The sequence below is a fragment of the Calypte anna genome, chromosome 2 (genome assembly GCF_003957555.1).
Source record: "Calypte anna isolate BGI_N300 chromosome 2, bCalAnn1_v1.p, whole genome shotgun sequence".
NCBI lineage: Eukaryota > Metazoa > Chordata > Aves > Apodiformes > Trochilidae > Calypte > Calypte anna.
The window spans coordinates 70,892,342-70,917,084 of record NC_044245.1 but is presented as its reverse complement, the minus strand read 5'-3'; the positions used below and the strand labels follow the sequence as shown (position 1 = coordinate 70,917,084).

Here is a 24,743-nt window from a genome sequence, read left to right as displayed (position 1 = left end):
GTTCTCTTAGCATCTCTGTTAAATAATCTTACAAAACCCGAAATGCTACAAAGCAAACAGACTCTGCAAATAACAATGATGGATTTTATGTAAATGCAATTAAACTTCCTAATCAAATGAGCTACAATTCTATTAAATGCTCTGTACATATGCACATGAAAAAAAACCCCAAACAAACCAAACCACCAAATAACAAAGATGCCCTTTCATATGATCTGCTGGATCCATACAGATCTAATTCTTGTGCTTCATTCACCTACTGGTACTCAAATCACACCAACAGATCTTGCATGACTAACTCTCGATAAGGGCATATCAGGCACTGGAGAAATCAAAAATACCTTCCTTTATCAAGAAACCAGAGACACCTTCACATTTCAAAAAAAGCAGCCAAAGTTCCTAGTTATGGACTACAGCTGTTCCACTGATTAACATGAGCTCAGTAGTGATTTTTTGCACAAATATAAGGCAACTTAAACAACTTTCTCTCGTTTGTGTGTTATAAAGTACTGTGCTCACATTACACATTCTATGCATCTTCTTGAATTATGAGAAACATTCACGGCCACTGGGCATACACAGCAGTTTTGATGCAGAAAAGGAAGTGTGAATTTGCCTTTTTTTTGTTTCCTGCCCTTGAGACAAAGTTTCCTCAGGCAATGTTCCTAGCCCATGCTTATACAATGAAAAAAAAGAAAAAACTCGGTAACTGTAATATAAGAATGCAGAAATTGTTTTAAAAGTTCTCAGGCAATTTATGGGTTCTTCTTCCAAAATAACGTATCTGACAAATTCATCTAGTTTTAAGCAAAAATACACCTATTAATTAAGAAGCTCGGTATTCTTACAGCTGATAAGTGAAATGATGTATAGGAAAAATTAATGTTAAACTATGAGCTAACAATACCACAATTCCAATATACACAGCAGATATGATGGAAGAAATTTGTAATGGAACCATACACCTGAAAATGAAGTCACTGCACTTTCCACTTGTTAAACACATGAATCTGGTCACAGTTAAGTGGGAAAAATAAAATAATGGTGTACACAATTACCCTTAACCCTCTACCAATGCACCATTTCAACTTAATGCTAAAAAGCAGATGGGAAATTCTTTAAAAAAAATTGAAACACAAAAACCTTGAAGGATGGGAAATTGTTTCTGCTTGCTCTGGAAGCCTGCTGCTGTTGAGGCATTTCAGCTTTTTATTTACAGACTGAAGCTATAAGGACTTGCAATCTCTTCTCAAAAGTCAAAGAACAGCAGTACCCAGTAGAAAGAAGCTCCTTGCCTTCATCTTTTTTGTTTTATCCCCTTCTTTATGTTTTAATGGCTTATTATCACTCTCTAAATTACAGAATGCTTTTTTTCTTCTCATTCTCTGAAATGGATTTTAAGCATCAATCCATTAAGAAAAGGCAATTATAGGAGCAGGAAGAAGTGAGGTAGTGCTGTTGGGTTAAGTTTAAAAGAAACAAAACAACACATTTAAGTGCATCTTACATCACACATGTACAAAATTTGCTTATGAAAATACATACTGATTTGCTCAGAAGTGAAACTTTGGGAAGACTTTCCAGTAGTCAGAACTTTTCAGCTACATTTGTATCTACTTAGGCACCTGCAATAAAGTGCTTTCATGGATGCCCATCACACACCTGCAGAAAGGTGTTTCAGACAACAGCCAAATTAATTGCTCAGCATAGTGTGGCCATTGAGCAGAAGTCATTTAGCAAAAGTTTTCTTTCAAAACTTGGCATGAATTCTTTGGGCAGAAAGAAAAGAAAGACAGGAAAGACAGAGAAATGACTACACAATATGCACGCATTAAAGGACTGTTTTAACCTAGAAATCAGCTTAGTTAAAACAAATGGCTGGAAGCGGGCAAATTAAAAGTATGAACAACACAGCAATACCTACAATGAAGCTGATAGTCAGTGGGTAAAGCCATCATCTGACATAGTGGATGCTGCACTTTTGGTACCACTTTAAGCTTTTACAGAAGAAACACTGCCTGTCTAATACAAACCAAAGACACAAAAAATAAAGGAAATGAGGTGACTTAAAACTCCGCCACCTTTGAACTGCACCTTAGGGACAAATTTTGCCTGTCTTTGGAAACAATGAACCTATCTGGAACAGCACCTCTGTGGAGTTTCTAACACACCATTTTAATATTATCGTCACACTGGTATCTTCTGGACAAAGAAATCCATTGAAGTAGACACTAGTTAAATAGAGGAAGACATTGAGAATTAAATGGAATTTGTAAACTCAGTACATTCTATAAAAAAGCTGTCATTCTCTTGCTTCCAAATTACCTTTGTTTCTTTTTCTTAGAGTTTCATAATACTGATTTTAAGACAAAAACCCCCAACATTCCACACACACCTATGTCACATTCCAGATGTGGAATCCACTGTTTATAAAAATATTGAGTATCTTCTTTGCTTAAATTACTGAACCAGTTTTTGTAAAAAGACCTGAAGCTTATAGCTCCAAGTTAGCAGAGTCAAGTAGTACTTTTAGCTGCAAAACCTAAGTTAGGTACATGCTTAAGTGCTCTTCTGAATTTGTTTCTGATAACACTTTTCTGCTCCACAGTAGAATTCATGCAGTAACTTTACTTGTCACTGAAAAAACAGCATTTGGACATAGGACACAATTGGCAAACAGTTCTTCCTCTGATGGGCTTTTGAAATTAACACTTTATTACTTCATTCAAGACAGTAAAAGTAATAAAAATAATGCCACAACTTAAAAAAAATAAGAATTTAAAACCAAATCTTATTAAAAAAGCCAAATAAATCGCAATTAAAACCAAGCTAAAGAAATTCCATATATATACACACACCTTTTAAATGACAGATTATGATTTCCTGTTTGATATCAACAGGCACTCTTCATTCATCATCTGGAAGAAACTAGGTTAGGTCTCCATAGGCCATAGTCAGAGTTATTAAGTAAGTAAATATGCCACTGCTTCTGTGCCCTCCTTTTATTTCTTTGCTTCTTCGGTCTCATCTGGCTCCCTCTCTTGATGCTCTCTTTCCCACCTCATTTCTTTCAACTCTTGTCTGTACTTCCGTTCAATGAACCGTTTCTGATGGGCCATCTGGGGAAAGTTATCTGACACAAGGAGAAATATTTTACATTAATAAACAAACTGGTAGCACAGAAAGCCTCAGCTTTTTTTTTTTTTTCCTTTAAACTTTGATGATATTAGGTGTAGGGGGGAATACTGTTATTACCATTTTTACTGATTTATTTCTAATAACCCCTAGTAAGCCAGGGCCATGTGCTGTAAGACTTCAGTTTCTTCATCGTTTCCACATCTGTTTCTCCTGCTGCAAAGCACTGCCAAATCTAATATGCTCACAAAAACAAAATATAAAACCCTGGTATGGCAACATGGCCAGGTATTGCCTGGATTTTAAATTTTGTTCCCTTAGCAACAGGTGGTCAATACTGAAAAATGAATGTGAGAGTACTGCCAATGCTGTCAGGGTTTTTTGTCCTGTTCTCACTCCAGAATAAATGAGACACTGGTTCCAAACAATGTATAAATGTCACAGTCATCATTGGTGTTGCTATTATTTTAGACCATGCAGAACCCAATAGATGCCTCACATTGTGGCCAAGCTCCTTGTGGGAAAGTAATAGTTCAACAAAACAGAATTCAGTAAAATCTGTTCCTGAAAAATTTAATGCTTGGGTATGTAACAGAAAACAGCCTTAGCACAGTCTTAAGAGCATGGATGAGTGAAGACTGGATAAAACAGACTAGACAAGGCTGAGGTGATGGAGAAATAGCTAGGGGGATGGATGCTTCTAATTTCAGACATTAGCCCATTGGCTGGTATGTTTGTACACTACTTAGAACTGAGGCTGTAAAACCAGCTTATATAATTCATCAGAATTGCTCTCAAGTTAGTGCACAGCTGACAGAATATGACATTTTCTGCATGACCAGGGTGCTGACATTCCTTCTACAGAGACCTGCATCCTACAGCTGGTCAGAAAATGAAGAGGTGGTAGAGTACATGGCAGGCTGCAGTTGGCAGCAACCCTGCTGGGATCACCCAGAGCTATGGGATCAGCACTGCCTACCTATCTGTGTCTGAGATGAACACAAAAGGTTACTACACTGACCTTTAAAGCCATACAAAAATCTTGGGAGTTGTCTCAGCCAAGAATTGTTCTTTCTCTTTATTTGGTTACCAAGAGAGAATTCATCTGAGGCTCCTCAGGGAGGAGTCCCTTGGCACAAAGCAGTTTCCTTCTCTTTCTGGGTCCCAGGCAACACAGTTTTGTCCAGCTAGAGAAGCCACATAATCTGCAGGAGTCTGGGGTACAGCAGAATGCCTTTCTACTGATTTGTTCTATTGGCCACTGATATTTGTGCCTCTATAATTTACTACAGAAATAAAAGGTTTATTTTTCAGTTATTTAAAACTCAGGCATATGCATTTAAACCAGAAAGCAACCTAAACAAAAGCAAACTGTTTTTAAATTACTGCTGGTTTAAAAAAAACCAAACCACTAGTTTGTTGTTTAATGGAGTTCTGAGATATTTTGTTGCTCACGTGCACCATAAAATATAAATAAATTTTCAGCATTGTGCTTGTAATGCTATTGTTTAGGAACTCTGAAGAACTCAGCCTGGTAGCAACCTGTTGTTTTTTATAATCCATTTAAGAAGCTGAGAAGGACATTTACGTAATAAACTCATTATGGCTATCATATATATATACATGCAGGTACAAGAAAATTACTTTTACTTGAAGTTAACTCCTTGCACATTAAAACAACCAAACCAACCACTCCACAAATATACACACACTAGAAGAGATGCCCATAGAGGATGTAGAACCTCTCTCCCTAAAGACAGTCAAAACTTGACTGGCAAGGCATTGAGAACTGTGACCTAACTTGAAAGTTGGAGCTGTTTTGAGGGATGGTTGGAGTAGAGACCTCTGGAGGTCTATGGTAGTTGAATAAGTAAATATGTCAGAAAAGAGCTGTGAAATCCTTTGACTGATAAGACATAAAGCCCACAGTGGTGATACTGTCAAAAGAAAAAAAAACCCACTCAAAGAAAGCTTCAGTAACATTTTGCAGATATTCAGAAATGAAGTTACATTTTAATACTTGTCATACTTGCTGATGGTAAATTATTTATTGTTTTCTGAAATGTTTAAGCCATGAGATTTTCAGATACAGAGATAACAGATTAAAAACCCATGGCATCTGAGGACCTGTACATCTTTCCTTTGAATCAAATAAAAAAAATGTACCTCCCCATTCTCTGCTGAATAGATAGCTTCTGCCTCACAAAAAGCATATAATCTATTTGCTTAGAGTACATTCACACCTGGCACTTTAACTCAACTGACCAAAATTATTTCACATAAGATGTTTGCATACATTCATTCTTTTCATTTCTAAGACCCCATCACAATGAAAGACTGCTCCCATATTGGGTATCTTGCATGTAACTTTGCAAGATGCATACACAGATCACTTACATTGACTTACACTGGCTGGATATCTGCTTGTTAAGATTTTAACCTAGTCTACTACATAATCTGAGACTAAACTTTATTTTCTAAAATTGGAAACTGAAAAACAATTGTCCTCCTCCCATAAATTAGGGACAACCACACCATCAGAGACCAAGCAGACTTAACTGATTATTTAAGCATGGAAAATCTCAGTAAGACTTCAATGCACAGGGTACTCTATGAGCTGCAACTTCTGTCAGTCATCAACCCCCTTTAAAAAATAACTTGGTATCACATCAACTTCACGTGTTACACAAGTGTCTTGAAAGTACTCAAGGAAAACCTGCTGCTCAGAAGCTGACAGCACTCAGCATATATATGTTGCATTCAAATCTTATCCCTCAAGCATACACCTCACCTCACTAAAGACCAAGGATGCAAATTATATATTTTCTTTGTTGTCTAAATATCTTACATTTTTCAAGTGCGTCCATTGCAGCTCCCATTTCTGCTTGCTGAATACTGTGAAAGTCAAGCAAAAACATGTTACATGAGATCGAAGCTGTACAGAATGAACTAAAGTTTCTGATAAAGTGGAACAGTAGCTACTCTTTTGTAAAACACTTTGCATAATCAGTAGTATTTCCCAGAGCGTATGCTATATCAGCCTTTCCATAAATAGACGAGCAATAGTGTTACAGCTCCAAAAGAATTTTAAAACTTAGATCAATAGCAGTAACAGAATATTTTATTCTTCACTGAAGCATTGTTTTTACTTGAGACAAAAAAAAGAAAATCAGTGGGATGTGAACACCATAAAACCAATGATATTTTTATAACCATCACCAGATTGGGTAGCAGAAAGTAAGATGAGGTCTCTCTGTTCATGGTTGAAGGCTTCCCAACTTTAGAAATGAGTCTAAAATACCTAGAAGTAATGACATCAGAAAAAAAACCCTTGCACCCTTAACTTGCCAGCTTAAACTGGACAATAACCCAGTAGCAAAGCCAAAGAGAAAGTCACTGTTTCCTGGAAGCTGTCCTGCAATTTCTAGCCTGAGAGCCACAGAGAGGTTAGCACTGCCAGACACCTTGCAGGCAAGCACACCAAGGCCCAAGACCTGAAACTTCAGCTGTTCCTGAAGCAGAAACTTACCACAGCTTGAAGAACACTCTATAGCTTTCCTTTTCTAAGGCCAGCCACACACTTATCTATTTCTACATCTCGTCATTCTAGGCACTTCCACACTTCAGTGTTACATAATAAATTTTTCACTATACCTTGGGCCTTTACCACATCCTATTCTTTCCCCTTTGAAGTAAACAGCTACGGTGTATGTCCTGGCATGAGATGGTCCCACTGTCTGCAAAGTCCTGAAATAAGAAAGATATGATTTATTCAAGCAGGAAGTATTAAAAACTAGAATCTGTTTGTGGCACATACATCACCAAGCTTTCAGTCTGGTCAATACATATAGTAGAATTAGTGGAAAATACAGAGTAAGGGTTGAAAGAAGCCTGTATAAATCACATTAAACAACAGATGAACAGAATCAGGCACAATAAAAGAAGAATTTATATATAATGCACCTTGTTTATATTGGCTATATATATTTCTCCAAATATACTCAGTAGCACCATTTGAAAATTAAAACTTTAACCTATAAGCAGAAATGCAAACTATAACAAAGTATCCCCTGTGAAAAGACTTGTAAAAGGTCATGAATTTTGTCCAGCTGTGCAACTGCAAATAATCATATGATTTTGTGCACTAAAATTTTAGACCCCGGGAGTTTTTCTTTAAAGTTGGACTTTATATTAGACATGGCAGCTCTCTAAATACTGAATTATCACAGTCAAAATATCTTCCATCAGTTTTCCATCAGAAAAGTTAGTTTGTCATGAAACAAACTTTCCATTTGAGTTAAAGTTTAGGACACCCATCAATAACCATTTAAAGGGGAAAAAAGATAATTCCTTAGATATGTAATGAATTGCTGCTGCTCATTCTTCCTGCTATCCCAAATCTCCTCCACTGTCAACTTGAGTTCTGTCCACTACCTTGTTTCTTTTTGTAAAGAACACCAATTTCACATCAATTTTTAAAGTATCTAACTATAGTGCTCTGTCTCCATGTGCTGTGACAAGAGCAAATAAAACACACCCCAAATTTAAAAGCAACAGTACCGAGTGCAGTGAAACAGATAACTGTAAGAAAAGGAATATAACAAGATAATAGGAAGATAACAGCATACTACTAGCTCTAAGCTGTACTATAAAAATCAATTTATCATCACAGCAAAGCAAAATAAGCATTTAGTACTTGATACTCAGTGGATTTTACAAAAACCAGGAATTGTTTCTTTTGTATTCACCTCCCTCACTCAAGACAAAGCTGTGAGCTTTCATACAGACACAATGAGGAGTCAGATTTTGCAAAGCATCAGTTGCAGTCTTAAAGCGATCATAATTCTGAAGTGCACTGTTTGTCAGTATAACTGAACAGCCTGGGAAACATTGATTTATAATTTTCTGTCTTTGGACAAAGAGAAACTGGAGGGCTTGGATAACTACAAAAAAACAAACTATGAGAAAAATGTAGAGTGACGGATCACATCTTCTTCCATATACAAGAGAGCCTGATAATTAGCTTATATGCATAAGATGCCAGTTCTTACTTGTAAAGAGGAATGTCTGGCTCCTTTCCTTCTGTCCTGAGAGTCAAGCAGCACTGCTGAAGCTGAGATTTAGGATCGTTCCAATCTTGATTTAAAATAAACTCCTGCAACAAGTTCACAAAGATGCTTTTATGATTGAGAAATTGTGGTGAAAGTCTCAAATGCAATAGTGTGTTAAAACATAGTGGCAGCAAAGTAGGAACCTGACTGATCTTACCTTTAACCTTGGAAAAAAGCATACATTCATGAAAGTGTGGACATATTCCAAATCCTTGTCAATGTATAGGGCAGCAATAAAGGCTGGGGAAAAAAAAAAGGTACTGTCACTCACCTAAGGAGAAAGTTAATGGCTTGTACTTCAAGAAACAAGTATCTCCAGGTACTCTAAAGCCATATTCAATTATGTTTCACAGCAGTGACCTGATGAGGGTATTATTATCTTGTATATATAGGAAACAATAAAGTTGACCAAGAACTTGTGACTTGACCAAATACACTCAGTCATTTAAAGAGACAGAAACAATACTAACCTCACCATTTAACCAGGAGACCATGGATACTTACAAATCAATCACTACTGGACACTATTAAAAAGGTTTATTTATAAATCACTCCTATTTGTCTGCTATTTCCATTTGCTTAGAGGTTCTTAGCAAAAGCCAAGAGGCCTGAATGGCTCACAATATGTATCAAACATATTCCAGATTAACTTTATTTGCAGAACATTTATCACTGCTTTCACTTTCTTCGGAAAGAAGGCAGCACAAACTTCCATAAATAGACTAAATATAATTTCATTTCTATGTAATTTTCCCTCCTGTGGAATGACTATTTTGAAACTTCTGAAAATGCAGTCAAATGAGGCACAGAAATATTTATATGATGAAGGAACTACTGTATATTTCAACAGTGACAAGAACATATTAATTAAACTCTAAAACTGCTGTTAAACAAGCTCAACTTGGATTATAAACTTTAACTTTCTAGACGCACCTTTGACCTGACCATCACCTGACTTCTTACCACTTTGTGTCTGCAGTTATGCCTCCTTCATTCTTTCATACAGACTTCAAAATACTAGGCTAGCATTAAAAATCCTAGGCCAATCTTCAGAAAACTGGCTTTCAAAGGTATTGGTATCATTAATTTGAAAACCTGAATAAACACTTTAATAGTGATTTGAGGGATTTCTATTGGCTCTGTTAAACAAGCCCTGAGGAAAAAGCTGCACAAGTACAAGGCTGTTACAAGCAAATCAACTCACATTCTAAGAGATCAGCCAAAGTCTTAGTTCGAAGAGCTACAGGTCTTTTTGTCTTGTCATTAGTGATGGCAAATTCTTGCATACCCAGTTCTTCTGCCACCTTGGCCTGTGTTCTGTTGTTCACCAAAGAACTTCTCAACAGCTGCAATAGAAGCAAGTTCCACTCAATGGTAAGAATTAGCAATGTCAAACTATTAAAGGTAGGGAAAGCTGGGAAAAAAAGAAATTCTTTTTATCCTTGAAGTCTCATTTATCTCAGTTTTCTGACATTTTATTTCTGCACACCTCAAATAATTTACATAAACACACACACATTATTTCTACTGCTGACTTTTCCTTCAGTTTCAGTTCTTTTCACTAAATTTTATTTATTCTATGTACATATGTCTTGCATCTAAAATGTGAGTTTGTGAGTTTCTTTGCAATCATATAGCATCTTTTCATCTGTCCTATACTTTTTTCAGCTAATCTGCATTTTTCTAGTTTAACACAGACATACACATTTTTTCACCTGAAGTATAAGCACATAACATTCTGGAATTTATAGAACAGTTCCCAGTGTTCACTAAATAAGAAATAAATAGGTAGTAGTTAAAACAAATGCATATTGAAGCAAGACAGTCAGATGTATCAGAATATTCATTTAGACAAAGAAAATGCATAGGTGGACAGCTTGCATGTACTGCTTGCTCTACTAAAGGCATCTTAACTTAGCTGATGCATCCCCCAAAAAGACAGGGTGTTAACATTTCCAATGTCTGACAATGTCCAGGATACCTGGATCTCCAGCAGAGTTCCCTACAGTGTTTATCTCTGGCTCCAGGCAGATTACTTAGATAAACACAGTGCTCTGCCAACTGCACAGTCCCATAAAGCTTAAAGGAGTGGATTTTGGAATTTTCAATGGTGCTGAGAGTCCAGCTGGAGACCTATAATTAGTGAAGGCCCCCAGGGATCAGTGCTGGGTCCAATCCTGTTCAATCCCATTATCAGTGACCTTGATGATGGGACAGAGTGTTTTCTCAGCAAGTTTGCTGATGATACAAAACTGGGAGGAGGGGCTGATTCACCTGAAGGCTGTGCGACCATCCAGCAAGATTTGGACAGACTGGATAGCTGGGCCAAGAGGAACCTAATGAGGTTCAACAAGAACAAGTGCAGAGTCCTGACATAAAATCTCTTTCATATAATGGGAGAAGGATCACTTTGCTGTGCCTGCAGAGCATTTTTAATGATGAGATCTATAATCATGATTAGTAGTATCAAAACAAAGAGCAATATATACTCTGCAAATGTGATCCAGCGAAAATTCCTGGGAAGGAATAACAAAATGCACCAGTACAGGTTAGGAGGTGATCTGCTAAAAGAGCAGCTCCATGGAAAAGGACTTTGGAGTCCTGGTGGACAACAAGTTATCCATGGAACAGCAATGTGCCCTTGTGGCCAAGAGGGCCAATGGCATCCTGGGGTGCATGAAGATTGTGTCCAACAGATTGAGGGAGGTCCTTCTCCATCTCTACTCTGCTCTAGTGAGACCTCACCTAGAGTATTGCATCCAGTTCCGGGCTGCCCTGTTCAAGAGGGACAGGGATTTACAGAGGGCTGCAAGGATGATTGAGGGACTGGAACACCTGCCTTATGAGGAAAGGCTGAGAGACCTGGGGCTTTTTAGTCTGGAGAGAAGAAGGCTGAGAGGGGATCTAATGAATGTGTATAAATATATGATGGCTGGGCATCAAGAAGGAAGGGAAAACCTCTTCTCACTTGTGCCCTTTGATATGATGAGGGGCACCACTGGATTCAGACAGAGCACAGGAAGTTCCACCTCAACATGAGGAAGAAGTTATTTCCTGTAAGGGTTACAGAGCCCTAGAACAGGGTCCCCAGAGAGGTTGTGGCATCTCCTTCTCTGGAGACTTTCAAGATCTGTCTGGATGGATTTCTGAGTGACCTGTCCTAGCTTTGGTCCTGCTCTAACAGGTCATTGAATTCAAAGATTTTGAGAGGTCCCTTCCAACCTCTAATATTCTGTGGTAAAATTTTCTGAACCCCTGGGTTAAGGCAAGCTTTTTTTGACCCTGTCTGCTTTTTTGCTTTAAATGAAATAGCATTAACTTAAGTTAGGGATACTATGGGTGACGGAAGAGAAAGAATGTATTTCTTTTCCACTGTTTATATATGAGCTAAAGTTGAGAACCTGCATGCACGTTTTGTTTTTTTTTCCCTTTGTCTTCCATGTCACATTTCCTAAGCTTATTAGATCCAAGTTATATGCTACCTGGCTCCAGTGTGTCAACTGAGCTTATGAAAATCAAGATTTATTTGCTGCACTTGATACTTTATCTCTGACAACAGATAAATAAAGAACAGTATGTTCATAATTTGTTTGGCAATGATGTATGAAGCAGACACTCACAACTTGATCTTCATAAACTAGGCAGACTGCAGATAGAATTATTACCCACCTCCCTAAGCTCTGCTTAAACTCATCTTCTACTTGTTCCTTTCCAAAATTATTCCCTCTTATGCCCTTAAGATTAAAAAAACCCAATACTATCCCTAACAAAGTTCTAAGTATGATATGCAAGTATCCCATGACATAAAATCTCTTTCACGTAATGGGAGAAGAATCACTTTTCTGTGCTTGCAGAGCATTTTTAATTAGGAGATCTATAATCATGATTAGTAGTATCATAAAACAAAGAGCAATATATACAATACATAGTGAACTAGAAATGGAAAAATAAAGTTCCCTTTCTAGGACTATGGTTGTACACTTGCTAAGTATTAGAATTTGCCTTCTCTGCAAATGTGATCCAGCAAAACAGTTGGTGACAAGGAGAAGACATGGTACCAGCCCCTCCTCAGCACCCTTCTCGGGGAGAGTCTCCCTGCTGGCAACACACAGGCAGTATCCCTGCAGATGTTGTAATGTAACATCTGAAATACATTCAACTGAAGCTTAACTCTAATTACAAAGCATTTTGGTTTTCATTCTTAGATCTTCACAGAGCATAATACCATCCATGACTGCAGCATAAGTCAGCACTGGAGAAGCTGTATCTTCCAAGAGCCAAACATAATTTCATCCTCTTTTTTGGCAGAACACCTGGGTATCTCAAAATATGTAGACAAGACTATGTTCTCCTTTCTTTTTTTAAACATAGTTATTTACAGACATCTCCCCACAAGTAATTACTACAAACTTATGTGAAGCCATTGCATTGCCAGTCATGTGGAATCTTTCCTTCCTTGACCAAAATCATCCTCAACACTACAGACGCCCTTCAGCTAATGCTCTATTAATACTTTGACTGTAAGCATGTTTCCAGATAAATAGCTCAGGGTTTGCTGTTTCTCTGCAGATCTCACATCATCAGTCTCCTTTCTTACACATCTCGTTTCATTTGCCCTCAAATTTAAAAGCACTTTAAAACATTTCTCTTTTTCACTGCATTCCTAGACTTGAAATTTTATTCTGTGCCTTGCCTACTTCTCTTAATGTGCTTTCAGCATCCTTTCCACTCTAATGTCACAATTTCCCCTACAAACTTGGTCTACTTGCTCTAGTTGCTAACTCATTAATCATTAAACTAAGCAAAATAGTGAGTTTCTGATCACTCTTCTGAGTATTTACACCCATTTATAGTAAGCCTTCACATCCTTCCAGACAACTAGTTCTTGAAAGAGTTATCTTACTATAACAACACTGATGCCTAAATTCTTATAAGTAACCTACAAAGCAGAAAAACCCCACAAATCTTGGATTTTTGCCTTATGATTTTGTTTCTCTGAAGAACTAATATAACAAGGTCCTTCCCCATTTAACTTTTACCTCAAAAGTTCAGGCTTTATCTACACTGTCTCATCAGTGGTGCAGAAGAATCGATTCAAATATAAATGAAGCTTAAGAACTGGTGAAGAAAAATTAAAATTATTTTTAGTCAGTGCATGCACTTCTTTTTCTTGTAAGCAGCTTTAGCCCAAAAGACCCAAGAAGCACATTCTTGAAAACACATTGCCTGATAGAGACTTAGTATGGCCATCCATTTATTGATTTCTGAAAACCACACCGAGTAGCTAAGAAACCTACACTTTTGCTTTCTAATTTTAACTAGAAGACTGAACTCATATTCCTGATACATGTAGCACTTTTTTATCCTTGTCAAAACTTGAAAACTAAGAAATACTTAGTAAGCCTACTAAGGAAAATTTCTTCTAACGAATAAAGCCACAGCTGTCTAACTGCAGTACTAAATGAATCAATCAGTAAAGAAATGACACACTACCACCCTACATTTAAAGTACTGTAAATTGCTGAAAGATTGACAGACTGGGCTGTTCAGATCCCAGAGAAGAGAGGCTGAAAGGTTACAGTAAGCAACAATATATGACTGCTACAACAGTAAAATTCAATTCAAAAGCTAGCAGAAGAGCTCCAAATTGAAGAAAACAGGAAATCAGACTAAAATAGATTCTAAAAACTTAGGAAACTAAGGAAACACAACCCTATCTGGCTACAGGTTCAGCAAGATTAGAACTCATGAATAAAATAGGTAATGTGTTGAAATGATTAAAATAAATGGCTTAAGACACCCATCTTTAAAGAAGAACTAGTCTTATCTCCCAATTTCATCACTGGCATCCTTAAAATTATTGATCCATTTCACAGACAGAACAAAAATTATTTCACTGAACTCATAAATCACTGTCTCCTATTCACTGCAGTGCTCATGACTTAAAATTAACAAAGCCTTATTAAGAGCAGTGGTTGCTGAGGCTTCTTTTTTTAATCAAATCCAGAATAATTCACTAGCTGCTCCCATAATTTCAGTCTCCATCCCACTCTTGCTCTCCCAGTGAGCATGATTGATGGCAGTCTCACCGTTAAGTGCCCTTCATGATGATCAGGGAAATGTATGAATAAATACTCTGTGGCTACCAACTGCATTATGGAGTCACCCAGGAATTCCATCCTCTGGTTGTGGCCCCTGAAAAATGAGACATCAATGCAGCAAAATCAATAGCACTCAGGGAGGAAAAAACAAAACCAGCATGCACACATAAATTAAAATAAAGAGTGATGTGAAAGTAAGCCTCCCTCATTTCCAAATGCATTTAAGACAATTTTCCAGTGTTAACCAGGTGAGATGAAAACACAGTTCATTACTGTTGTAACATCAGCTTTCAGGGAGAAAGCAGATCAGGCTAGCTACATATAAACACAATTATTAGATTGCAGATCTAGGACTAGCTATAGGAGAAGAGCAGTCAACATCAGGTTTGTAATGGGATATGGCCTTTATCTGTATCTTTTTAGAAGAAAGTGAACTAATGGATGCAATGACTTCAATAGAGAAAACGGTCTGACCATTTACTGTAAGTAAAAGGATCAGAGTATAAACCCATGTGAGATCCTGGACAGGGTATGGCCCTATTGTTTGCTTTAAAATGGGGCCTGGCAGCTCTACACACCACATAACATAGGCTGCACTTGGACCAAAGAGCATGATTTTACTTCTTTCCTTTGCCCAGTGTACCTCCAAGTATGTTTTGCTACTGTCTCAGAGTGATGTGCAAATAGCAATGCAGGAAGATCTGAGGAAACACCAAGATGGCCCTCTAACTTCTTCTATAGTCTTTCATGACATATCCACCACTGATTATTGTCAGAGACAATACTGAGATAGGTAGGCTTACAAACACCACTGCTTTATTCTATTTTGAAGAGAACACGTAGGCTTTGATTACAAATAAACCTTCTGGGATACTAAAAGACCACAAGAGCTACATGAGGACCCTTGCTGTGTACTCACAGAGTCAGATGGTTAAAGCCCACTGTCCTCAGAGTGAATGCACGTGCTAGAAGCCGAACATGAGTAAAGATGACTCCAATTGCCTCCTCAAACTCTGTAAGCTTTTGAAGAACTGGAGAGGTCTCGATGAGTTGCCTGTCAGTATTGGACTCCTGCAGCTGTAAATAAAATGAAGTGCAAATAATGACAAACTGAAACTGCTTCAGAACATCTCAGAGAAAAGCAAGCCTTCTGAAAACCCAAGGACAAAGAATAGAGTGAGCAAGTAATTCTGTGGACAGTTCAAGTAAGAAAACCCAGTTTCCTCTGAATTTTTGTCTTGGATAATTACCACTCAAAGAAAACAGGAGCACCGATGTAAGGTATTTTCAACTCCTGAGGTATCTATAACACATTTCTTATATAGCTACTTCTCATGGCATGGGCTACTTGTTTTCACAAAACATGGCAATTGTACGTGTCCAAGTTTTCTAATTTTATTATATTGTTTGGGACTGAGGAAAAGATTAAAAAATTATTAGTATAGGGATGGCAAACTGACAGCATGTCAAGATGTGACAAAACCCAAATCTATTTCTCCCACTTACCTTCCGTATCAAAAAATCAAGAATAAGTACTTAGTGTATGAAATTTCAAAGGGCACAATAACACAAGAAATTTAAATTATCGCTTTGGGTCAGCATCTTTTCCTATCAGTTTCTTGTCCATTTCCTTGATGTGGTAACACTATTAAATGAGTTTCTGGAGCTGAGAAATGGCTTAAGAATTTCCCTCAGCCACTCTGGGCAACTCTAACGCTCAGAGGAGGAATCATTCTGATGAGGATGCCTGAAGAAAAAGTAAGAGCAGTCACAGTTTTTTAAAGTGGCATTAAGATCTTTTTTGGTTTATTGCCTGTCCTTTTTCCATTAATTCATTACATTCAATCTGTCTTTTCCCTTACACACTATTGAGCTTATGTTTTCATAGAACTACATCTTCTGGCACCAAGATCCCACACTTAGGTGATAATGGTCAGTTTGTAGTTCAGTTGCATGTGGAGCTGATGTTGCTTTTTGCTTCCTCATGCACAGTCCTTTATATTTATCTACACAGAATTTCATCACCTTTTCCACTCTATAGTTAGTCACTCGTATATTCTTGCAATCAGACTGCAATTCTTCAGTCTGCTATTGTCCCTGCTACCCTGAATAATTTAGTATTGTCAACAAACTGCTCATCCTCCTCCCTGAGCTGCCAATGTGAAGAGCCTGTACTTCAGCAAAGATCCCTAGAGACATCTGCCAGGGATTTTTGTCCTCCGTCGCTTGCAAGACATGGTCATTTCACTCTTGTTCTCCAGCTCTTATTTTCAGCTGTTCCTTTAAATGTTGTAAAGACTGATAATATTCATGGGGCTTGCCATTTTTTTTATTATTCCTTTTTGCTTTTTTAAGCACATTTTCAAAAGCCTTTCGTGAGTGCCTTTCCAATAGTCTCCTGGGAAACCAAGCAGTTTCACCTGCATCATCACATGCTTTTCTGTCTCCTCTAAAATTTCCTATTCATTTATGAGGCAGCACTTGCCTTTACCAGTTGACATTTTCTAATCAAATCACATTTATCCAAGAGACAATTAATTACTTTTTTAACCACTATTTCTTAACTTCTATTTAACATGACTACTGCCAGTAACAGAGTCACAGGCCTGCAGTTCTGTCCATCTTAGGGCTTTTTTTTTTAAATTGGCATCTAATTTGTCATCTTGTAATTATTTAATAATTTTTAAAATGCAATTTTTCAGGCTAGCTGTGCCCAAAGGCCAACCTGAGCAGCCTGTTTTTTTCCCTACTAACAAGCAGAAAGCTAGGATGGCTTCTGAGACATGAAAGAATATAAATTTTCATCACACAAGTTAAAGTAGTGGCAAGAAATTATAAGCTGCATACACTGCCTGTCTCCAATCTCTAAGCAGATTGCAAGTCTTTGTTAAAGCAAAGATAGAGAGGCTAAAATAAAATAAAGTATGAGAAAAGAAAGAAAATCAGAGTTAGAAGAATTTTCTTGGGAACTTTGTGCTGCCATTCAGGATAGCCAGTGCTGAATTTCAAAAGTTTATCTTCCTATTAGGGCTCTATTTATGCTCACAGAGAAATGGTTGTAAAAATGCTTCATGTGCACTGATTTGTTGCTGAAGATTTTGCCTATGTACCCATTGGAAAATCTGTACAAACTTATGAGACATTTCAAATGAAGGCCTCAAAGTGATCTTCTGCTAGAAGGCTGTGCTCATAAAAAACTTCAAAGGAATCAAACCAACTGCACAAGACGTCAGATATTTGATTGGACAAAAGAAACCTCCCAAAGAATAGAAAAGGTTTTTTAAAAGAAAACTTTCCTGACTGGATGGCAGTTTGAATGGAGCTATTCCTACAGCACCACTTGGAAAATGCTGCCATGTTTGCTGTGAAGACAAGCAGATACCATGCAGAGAGGCTCTGTGACTTCCTGTAGGTCTCTCCCAACATTCGTTCAAGCGAACAAAGACTGGGAAATCATTCCCCCAGCTTCCAGCTTTGAACACTACCAACTTGCAAACTTGTGTCCTCCATAACACAGAGGATAAATTAGCCTTCAGAAACCTTCATAATTTCAGTGTTTTCTTTCCAACAAAACTACTGGAATCACCAAAACAACCATGCCGGCATTGCATACACATACACAAAAATGTTATCAGAATCATGCTATTATTCCATTCAACTATCAAGCCTCCCCACTATTAAGGTTTCAGTATTAATTTCAGGTTAATAAAATTTGTACATGAATTGTTTTTGTACCCTCTCCAACATCAAGAAGATGAAGCCACCAAAAATGTTACCTCTCACTAGACTTACTGTAATAAGCAAAGTTATACGTGAAACATGAGCCAAGGAAAGGTGAGTGATTAATCCTCAGAGGAAGACACTTATTATTTAAAAAACAAAAATAAATCAAACCCCAAAACCAAATACAAAGGCAAATATATATATATATACTCATATGGCTACTTTTTAGCACAATTTCTGAGATGCCATTACAATGGAAACCTATGGAAAAGCATCCCTGAAAATAAAACAGTGCTGGGGAATTTATTACAGAAAGGGACACACTTACTTGGAGTGGGTGTAGTGGATAATTAAGCCATACATCCCGCAGGTCCTGCAAACATTGAGAGATGCCTTTAACGCTCAAGGGAATCATTTAACAAATTCCATAGTACTAAATAAAATGTCATTACTTGAAATACTGAACTATTTCAGATGCTGACTATGCTTATTGCAAATTCAATAGTGCTGGCAAACTAATTTTTAAAACCACGTATTTGCTGTTCAAACTGCCTGTAGTTCTCCCAATTAGCTTGTGTCAAAGAGATGGAAAAATCCTCAAACCAAATACAAAGTGGTTAAAGGAAGAAAAAGATTTGTTTAAGCCTCAGGACTAACTTTATTTGCAAGTACTCCTCAGGAACAAGCTTGCCTTCACCAAAGGCAAGGACTAAAAGAAGACAAAAACCCCACTTAATTTCTTCCATTTCATACAGGCTTCCTTCACTACAGACACTGAGCAGCAAATAAACAGAGTTACGATTGGTTTCTGAATACTTTTATTTCTACTAAACTTTGTAATTTCACAGACTCAAAGACTTTCAGTCAGGAAAATACTGTGTAATCCATCCCCTCAACACTGACACCTATTCTATTCTGTTCTAGGACTGCTGTCCCAGAAGTATCTACTGGTTACTTTCCTTAGGCATTATATGGGATAAATTCCAACCACCAATGACTTAAGATGCTGGATATAAGAACAGATCAGACTTTACTATCAGACTTTAAATCCCCTGCATTTTTTCCAAAGATATGTTTAACACTTTTAAGAATGAGAGGATTTAGCTGATGAAACAGGAACAGTGCCCCTACAAGTGCATCATTTGCCCAAAGTATGCTGTCTGAATTCAAAGCACCCATTTCTGCTGTTAGAGCAGCACTCTGAACAGAAGTCTGCAGGTTTCCCATGCCACCCATCCTTCCCTACCTAAACCAACTAACAAACAGCACACCTGAGCAAACACACTAATTTTTTTCCTGAATCAGTGCCTCTTGCTTTCCAATACAAACTACACTACATACAGTTTCCAAGAACAAAGTACAGATGTATTCCTGTTAACTTGTGATTCTCCAGTAAAATAACTGACAAGAAAGCATGTCCTCAGTTATTTTTAAAACTGAAATCAAATGATGTAAATACCTTGTCATTGAAGAGTAAACGCCCAAATAATTGTTTTGCTTCTTCTAGGCTCCCCTCTAGATAAACAGCTCCTGCATGAGGGCACCAATATGTCAAAGGTCAATAATGCATTAGTATTTAGAAAATTACTAGGCACAGGAAAGTCAAAGGGCTCTGCCTTCTTCCTCTCCAATACATTTAATTTTAAAAGCATGATTTCTGTAGTAATATCTACTTTTCTGAGAAATTTAAAGCATGTTAAACACCAACATAAATCTGTGGTCATAAAATGCACAGAAAAATCCTGAAGTAGTTAAATCAGTAATAAAAAATTATATATATATGAGCAAAGTTTAAACAAATTAGGCTAGAATCAATCTATTTCTGAAAGTAAGTTTCTGTAATCAGCTAACTATACCATATACATAATTAGTGAAAGCCATGAAGAACGTTTCAATAGCTAGCAAAAAATATCCCTTTATTTTTTACTTTAAACAATATTATTTTCTGCATATAAATGACATGCCATGACTATTCCAAACCTCAATGTAATACATAAACTTAACTAGAAACTGGACCTTTTCATTCTTTAGTTTCTGGAGATTATGGATACTTTTTTATTTTTTTGAACTGCATATATGACCCTCACCAGCCCTCTAAATGCCTTATCACAAGCCCTGCAGAACTTGAGCTAGCATATGTTATTTTTTGTGTACCATATACGTTATGTATCAGCATATGCACTTTACAAATTCAGTATCAACATTTTGTCATTTTGGTACTCGTTACAGGAGGGCTTCTGAAAACCTTTAACTAGTTCTTGTAAGCACATTTTTATAAAGGGAATACACATCTACATGAAGAACACAGAGAGTCAATGTTACTTCATACAAAGGAAACATGCCTCACCATGTCTTTTCCCTTCCTCTTTACTTTGAATTCCTCATTGGGTCAACTACTTTTTTTGGACTCTTTGGTGAAGATATTAGAGGTTTATAAAATTATCTTGCCAGAGACATATTATGAGAGCATAGAATTTCTAACAAGTCCTTAGCAGGCAACTAAAAATTTTTGGTCAACATTTTCATCACAGGGAAAAAGTGCAGACTTTTACAAAGGTTTTCAAGTAGGAGCTCCAGACCCCACATATATAGTCCCTCAACAAGCTGCAACACATTAGCTATCGTGTTAATAAAATCTTATTGCTCAATTAACACTGTGAACATCTTTGTATTGGAAGTAAAACAGCAAGTTTGCTCTCTTAGCAAATCTTTATGTCTGCCAAAGAGCCCTAACCGTGACATCCGAGACAAGCTGAAGTACATGAACGAAGCCAGAGATAAAGATATAGTGATCCTTTTCAATTTGGTTTTGTTTTTAAATTTAAGATCGAAGCACTCATACAAAACAAAATAAAACTCTTACTTCATGATAAAATGAAATGTGATTTGTCAGAGTGCACAGAATTGTTGACATCTAAGCCAACTATGATCTGTTTTTCAAAGCAGTACAAAATGCTTTAGGAGCTTGTTTAGTATGTAAAGATCTGGACTGGGGTTAAATCATTCTCATAATTAATATCATGTACAGGACATTTGGATGAATGTGAAGCCAAATCAGCAAGAATGAGCTTAATTAGTGTAGTAAAAATATAAAAATATGTTATTTATAATAGAGCTTGTGTAGATATAACAGATCAGACTTCCACCTTGCTACTTGCTTAGTTGGTAGCCAGTCCTGACTCTCCAACATAAACTTACTGACTAGTACAGTCAGTCACTGATAACGATCTTAGCGCCCAAGAGAAAAATTAACAAAACCCCCTTTCACCCTCAGCTAGAGGGTTTTGGTAACTATACTACATCAGTGATGGTATATTGCCACGCTTTTTATTTGGAAAGAAAATGCCAAGAAAAAATACTGACTTGGCAAATGTTATGTTTAATGTACGGGTGGTTACTGAGGTAGAACCGTGGTGATATTGGGAGTGCCTGGTGCATTCAGAAAGCAGACCACAGAGTTTAACACTCAGGGCTGAAGTGGGACTACACCTTTTGCAGGTATGCACAAGTACTACTGGAAGCAGTGAGTGTACACCTTTCCTGTGAGACCGTGGTGACTGAACTACTCCCCTTCAGAGGACTGCAGGGGACAGCTCATAGTGGTACATGAGAAGTAGAATTCTGTGGTAATGGACAGAAGTGCTACATCACAAATGTATGAAATGGGTACAACTCCAGTGTGTGGGAAGCAGGATAAGGAAAATGAGATTTGAAAACTGCACAGCCATGATGGTATGTATGTGGCATACGTGCAGGAGATGGGAAGAGACAAAGATTTAAGATTTTTTACTATTGCCTGACCTTACTAACACTACTTAGCACAGACCCATACCTCCTCCATTACAAGCAATGTGACATGCAGACATATTACAACCTAAGTGTCTTCACACACAAATACACACAGCCTTACCTATTAGGGCTTCAAAGCAGTTGGCCATAGCATGGCGGAGATCCGATTCCCTGCAAAGGTCTGGACCATGAGCATAAAGCATAAATCGATCCAGTTCCAGCTTCTGCAGAATATGTGGAAAGAGTAAAACCAGGATATTATAAGTGTACCAGTTCTAGTCACTCGAGTTCAATCACAGTATTATTATGCAGCATCTGGGTCTGAGGGAACTTTAAAGCTTCTCTCCATAGTGTCAGTTCAGACATAGGATAAAATTAGGAAACTTCATATTTGCTTATCAGAGGCAAGCAACTACAAAGTGATAACATAAGAAAGCTATGAGTTATCAAAAAAAATTATCAATGGAAGCCAGACCAAAATGTTATTAGTGATATTCAGGACTTTAACAGGAAGGCTGAGGATGTGGTTGAAAAATAATCATACTGGTTGGTTGGATGATGTATAGAAACACATGCTGTGTTTCTTGCTGGTAGTCTGCCCTCATGGGACTTTTGCTTTCAGAAATGCCAAAGGGACATGAAAAAGGGAGGAAAGTTTATACTGAGGAAAATGATTTTGCCCACAAGTAAAGTATAATAGTGAGGAACACAAACTCTGGTAAACAGAATACATTGAACATCTGGCTTTTGCCTCCAAGAGTATCAACAGGTGGCAGTAACAAAAGCCTCTGGGCACTGCAGGCAGAAGACTGATATTTTAATCTGCAGTGCCATCTAGCTTTCTTTTTCTTTTCCAATGTAGATCATTGACATTCATCACTTCTCTGCACCATAGTTCTTTTTGTATCAGAATCTCATGTAGTGAGCTAGATATCCTATATAATATATAATGGTTCTGCTACAGAAATGCAGGCACCAGATAATAGGTTCTCCTTACATATTCATCTTTATAACACAAAAACATTATTGAGATTTTCACAGAAGAGGTTTTGCCTCTCACAAAGTTTGTATGGTAACATGATTCTTCTCAACTGTAAGTTTCTACTATTTCTAAGTAGAAGTTAACTTTCAACTCCATCCTACCAGAGTATGTTTTAGAGGTGAAAGTGGAGACTAAGTTGTTTGAGGTATGTGGTTTCGGTGCGTTTAGATTGAAGTCTTCCATTTAAATGAATGAGAGCCTATTCAACACTCCAGAACACAGAGAATTACCATTGACTATGGTCCACTGTGCTTTATAAAAGCACAGGGGAGCACTTGTTAGGTAAAAGTGAAACATTGTTTTATATTGAATCTAAACTTGGACAGTATCATTCATTCAAGTGTTCAGATGTTTTTGGGTGTTGGTGTCTCCCCCACTTTCAATGGCTTATCTCCATTTTCAGAGCTTGCATTTAGTTTTTGGGTTTTTTGCACCTGTTATGCTTCCCATTTTTTGATCACATTTCAGATTATTTTTTAAATTTCTGCTTTAAAATCCCTTAGAAGCTACAGAAGTTTATTTTTTGATCCTCAATCAAAACAGCATTCCACATGCACAAGAGAAGTTAAGAAGCTGAGAATTATACTGAGTAAGTAAACTGAATACAATGCTACCCTAAAGGGCATAATTAAAGGGGATAAAACCTGGAACACTGTGTAAGATATAAAAGAAGAAAAAAGGGCATGTTGGGAAATAAGGAGTGTATAGTTCTCTCATATTTACTGTTGAAGCTAATACATATAAATACAGTTTTTAAAATGTTGCAATAGAAATCACACAGTTTTAGCCAAAATCTCAAGATTGGATATGTTTAAAATGCATGAATATTAACAGAGAAAATTAAAATAGCACTTGAAAACTGTCAGCAATACAAGTGAACATATCCAGCTTAATATGTAAGTCTGTTTTTTAAAAAACATACTAACAAAATCAAATACGAATAAGAAAATACCAAATTATCTACAAATAGAGACTTAATCAACTTTTTATATCATGTTCCTGCCCCTAGTCCCATGTAGAAATGTAAAAAGCTGTCATTCACAGCATTAAAATAAATAAAATTCAGGCATACCATTTTTTCCCATGAGATAATGCAACATGTCACCAAAAACCTTTCTAATGTATTTCTCTTTTACAGTTCACAATTAATCAAAAAACATTGACCAGAGAATACATACAATTTTTTTCTTCCCACTTTCTCTACCACCTGCTGCATATCCTCCCTATATATTCTATCACCAAGCCCTCTTATAAACAAACACTTTGTTTCTTTTTCATTACTAAATTTCTACTATCAGCTTCATGTGCAATCCAAAGGTAAATACAGACACAACTTCAACCTAAGTATCCTAAAAAACTACCCTTCTGTCTGCAAAAATTATTCCTAAAAACATGCCTTGGAGAAAACACTTAGTCCTACCTCACCTTTTAAATCTACTTTCAAACCAAAATAGTGTTCCGCTATCCCAAATCCTGTACACAAAAGATAGTAAGGACACAGATGTTCAAAGCAGGCAGATGCCTCAAGAAGCAAATACAGAGAAGTATAAAACTGTACCTTAGCCAACATGGCCAGGTGTTGGTTCTGTACAATGGCAGTGCGATACGTAGCCAACCCTCCTTCCTCCAGGGTGGGAAACAAGTAGTACAAGTGAACACTGGCAAAAGAAAAACCAAATCAGATGTTGTCAGCATTTGGCCAAAGATGTGTCTTATATGGTTAACATGTGCCTATAGGGAAACAGTGCCTTTCCCTCAGATCCTCGCTGGTAACACAGGTCCTTTCCCAAGGCAGCAACTCAGCTTGAGGTAAGGTAAAGAAAAAAAAAAAACATTAAAACA

The 24,743-nt window shown here is 37.1% G+C and overlaps 1 protein-coding gene across 2 annotated transcripts in view; it reads right to left on the bottom strand.

The window, feature by feature from the left end:
* Nucleotides 1-247: 247 nt before the first annotated feature.
* DROSHA (drosha ribonuclease III) overlaps nucleotides 248-24,743 on the bottom strand; it is a 70,803-nt gene continuing 46,307 nt past the window's right edge. For both annotated transcript variants that reach the window (XM_030444966.1, XM_030444967.1), the window contains 12 exons: nucleotides 24,460-24,559; nucleotides 21,981-22,083; nucleotides 19,530-19,600; nucleotides 18,399-18,443; nucleotides 15,267-15,424; nucleotides 14,336-14,441; nucleotides 9,451-9,592; nucleotides 8,404-8,486; nucleotides 8,187-8,290; nucleotides 6,790-6,882; nucleotides 5,984-6,030; nucleotides 248-3,133 (listed from right to left, as the gene is read on the bottom strand). In XM_030444966.1, coding sequence (XP_030300826.1) covers nucleotides 3,003-3,133; nucleotides 5,984-6,030; nucleotides 6,790-6,882; nucleotides 8,187-8,290; nucleotides 8,404-8,486; nucleotides 9,451-9,592; nucleotides 14,336-14,441; nucleotides 15,267-15,424; nucleotides 18,399-18,443; nucleotides 19,530-19,600; nucleotides 21,981-22,083; nucleotides 24,460-24,559 — 1,183 coding nt within the window. In that variant the 3' untranslated portion in view covers nucleotides 248-3,002. The remainder of the gene's footprint in view (nucleotides 3,134-5,983; nucleotides 6,031-6,789; nucleotides 6,883-8,186; nucleotides 8,291-8,403; nucleotides 8,487-9,450; nucleotides 9,593-14,335; nucleotides 14,442-15,266; nucleotides 15,425-18,398; nucleotides 18,444-19,529; nucleotides 19,601-21,980; nucleotides 22,084-24,459; nucleotides 24,560-24,743) is intronic.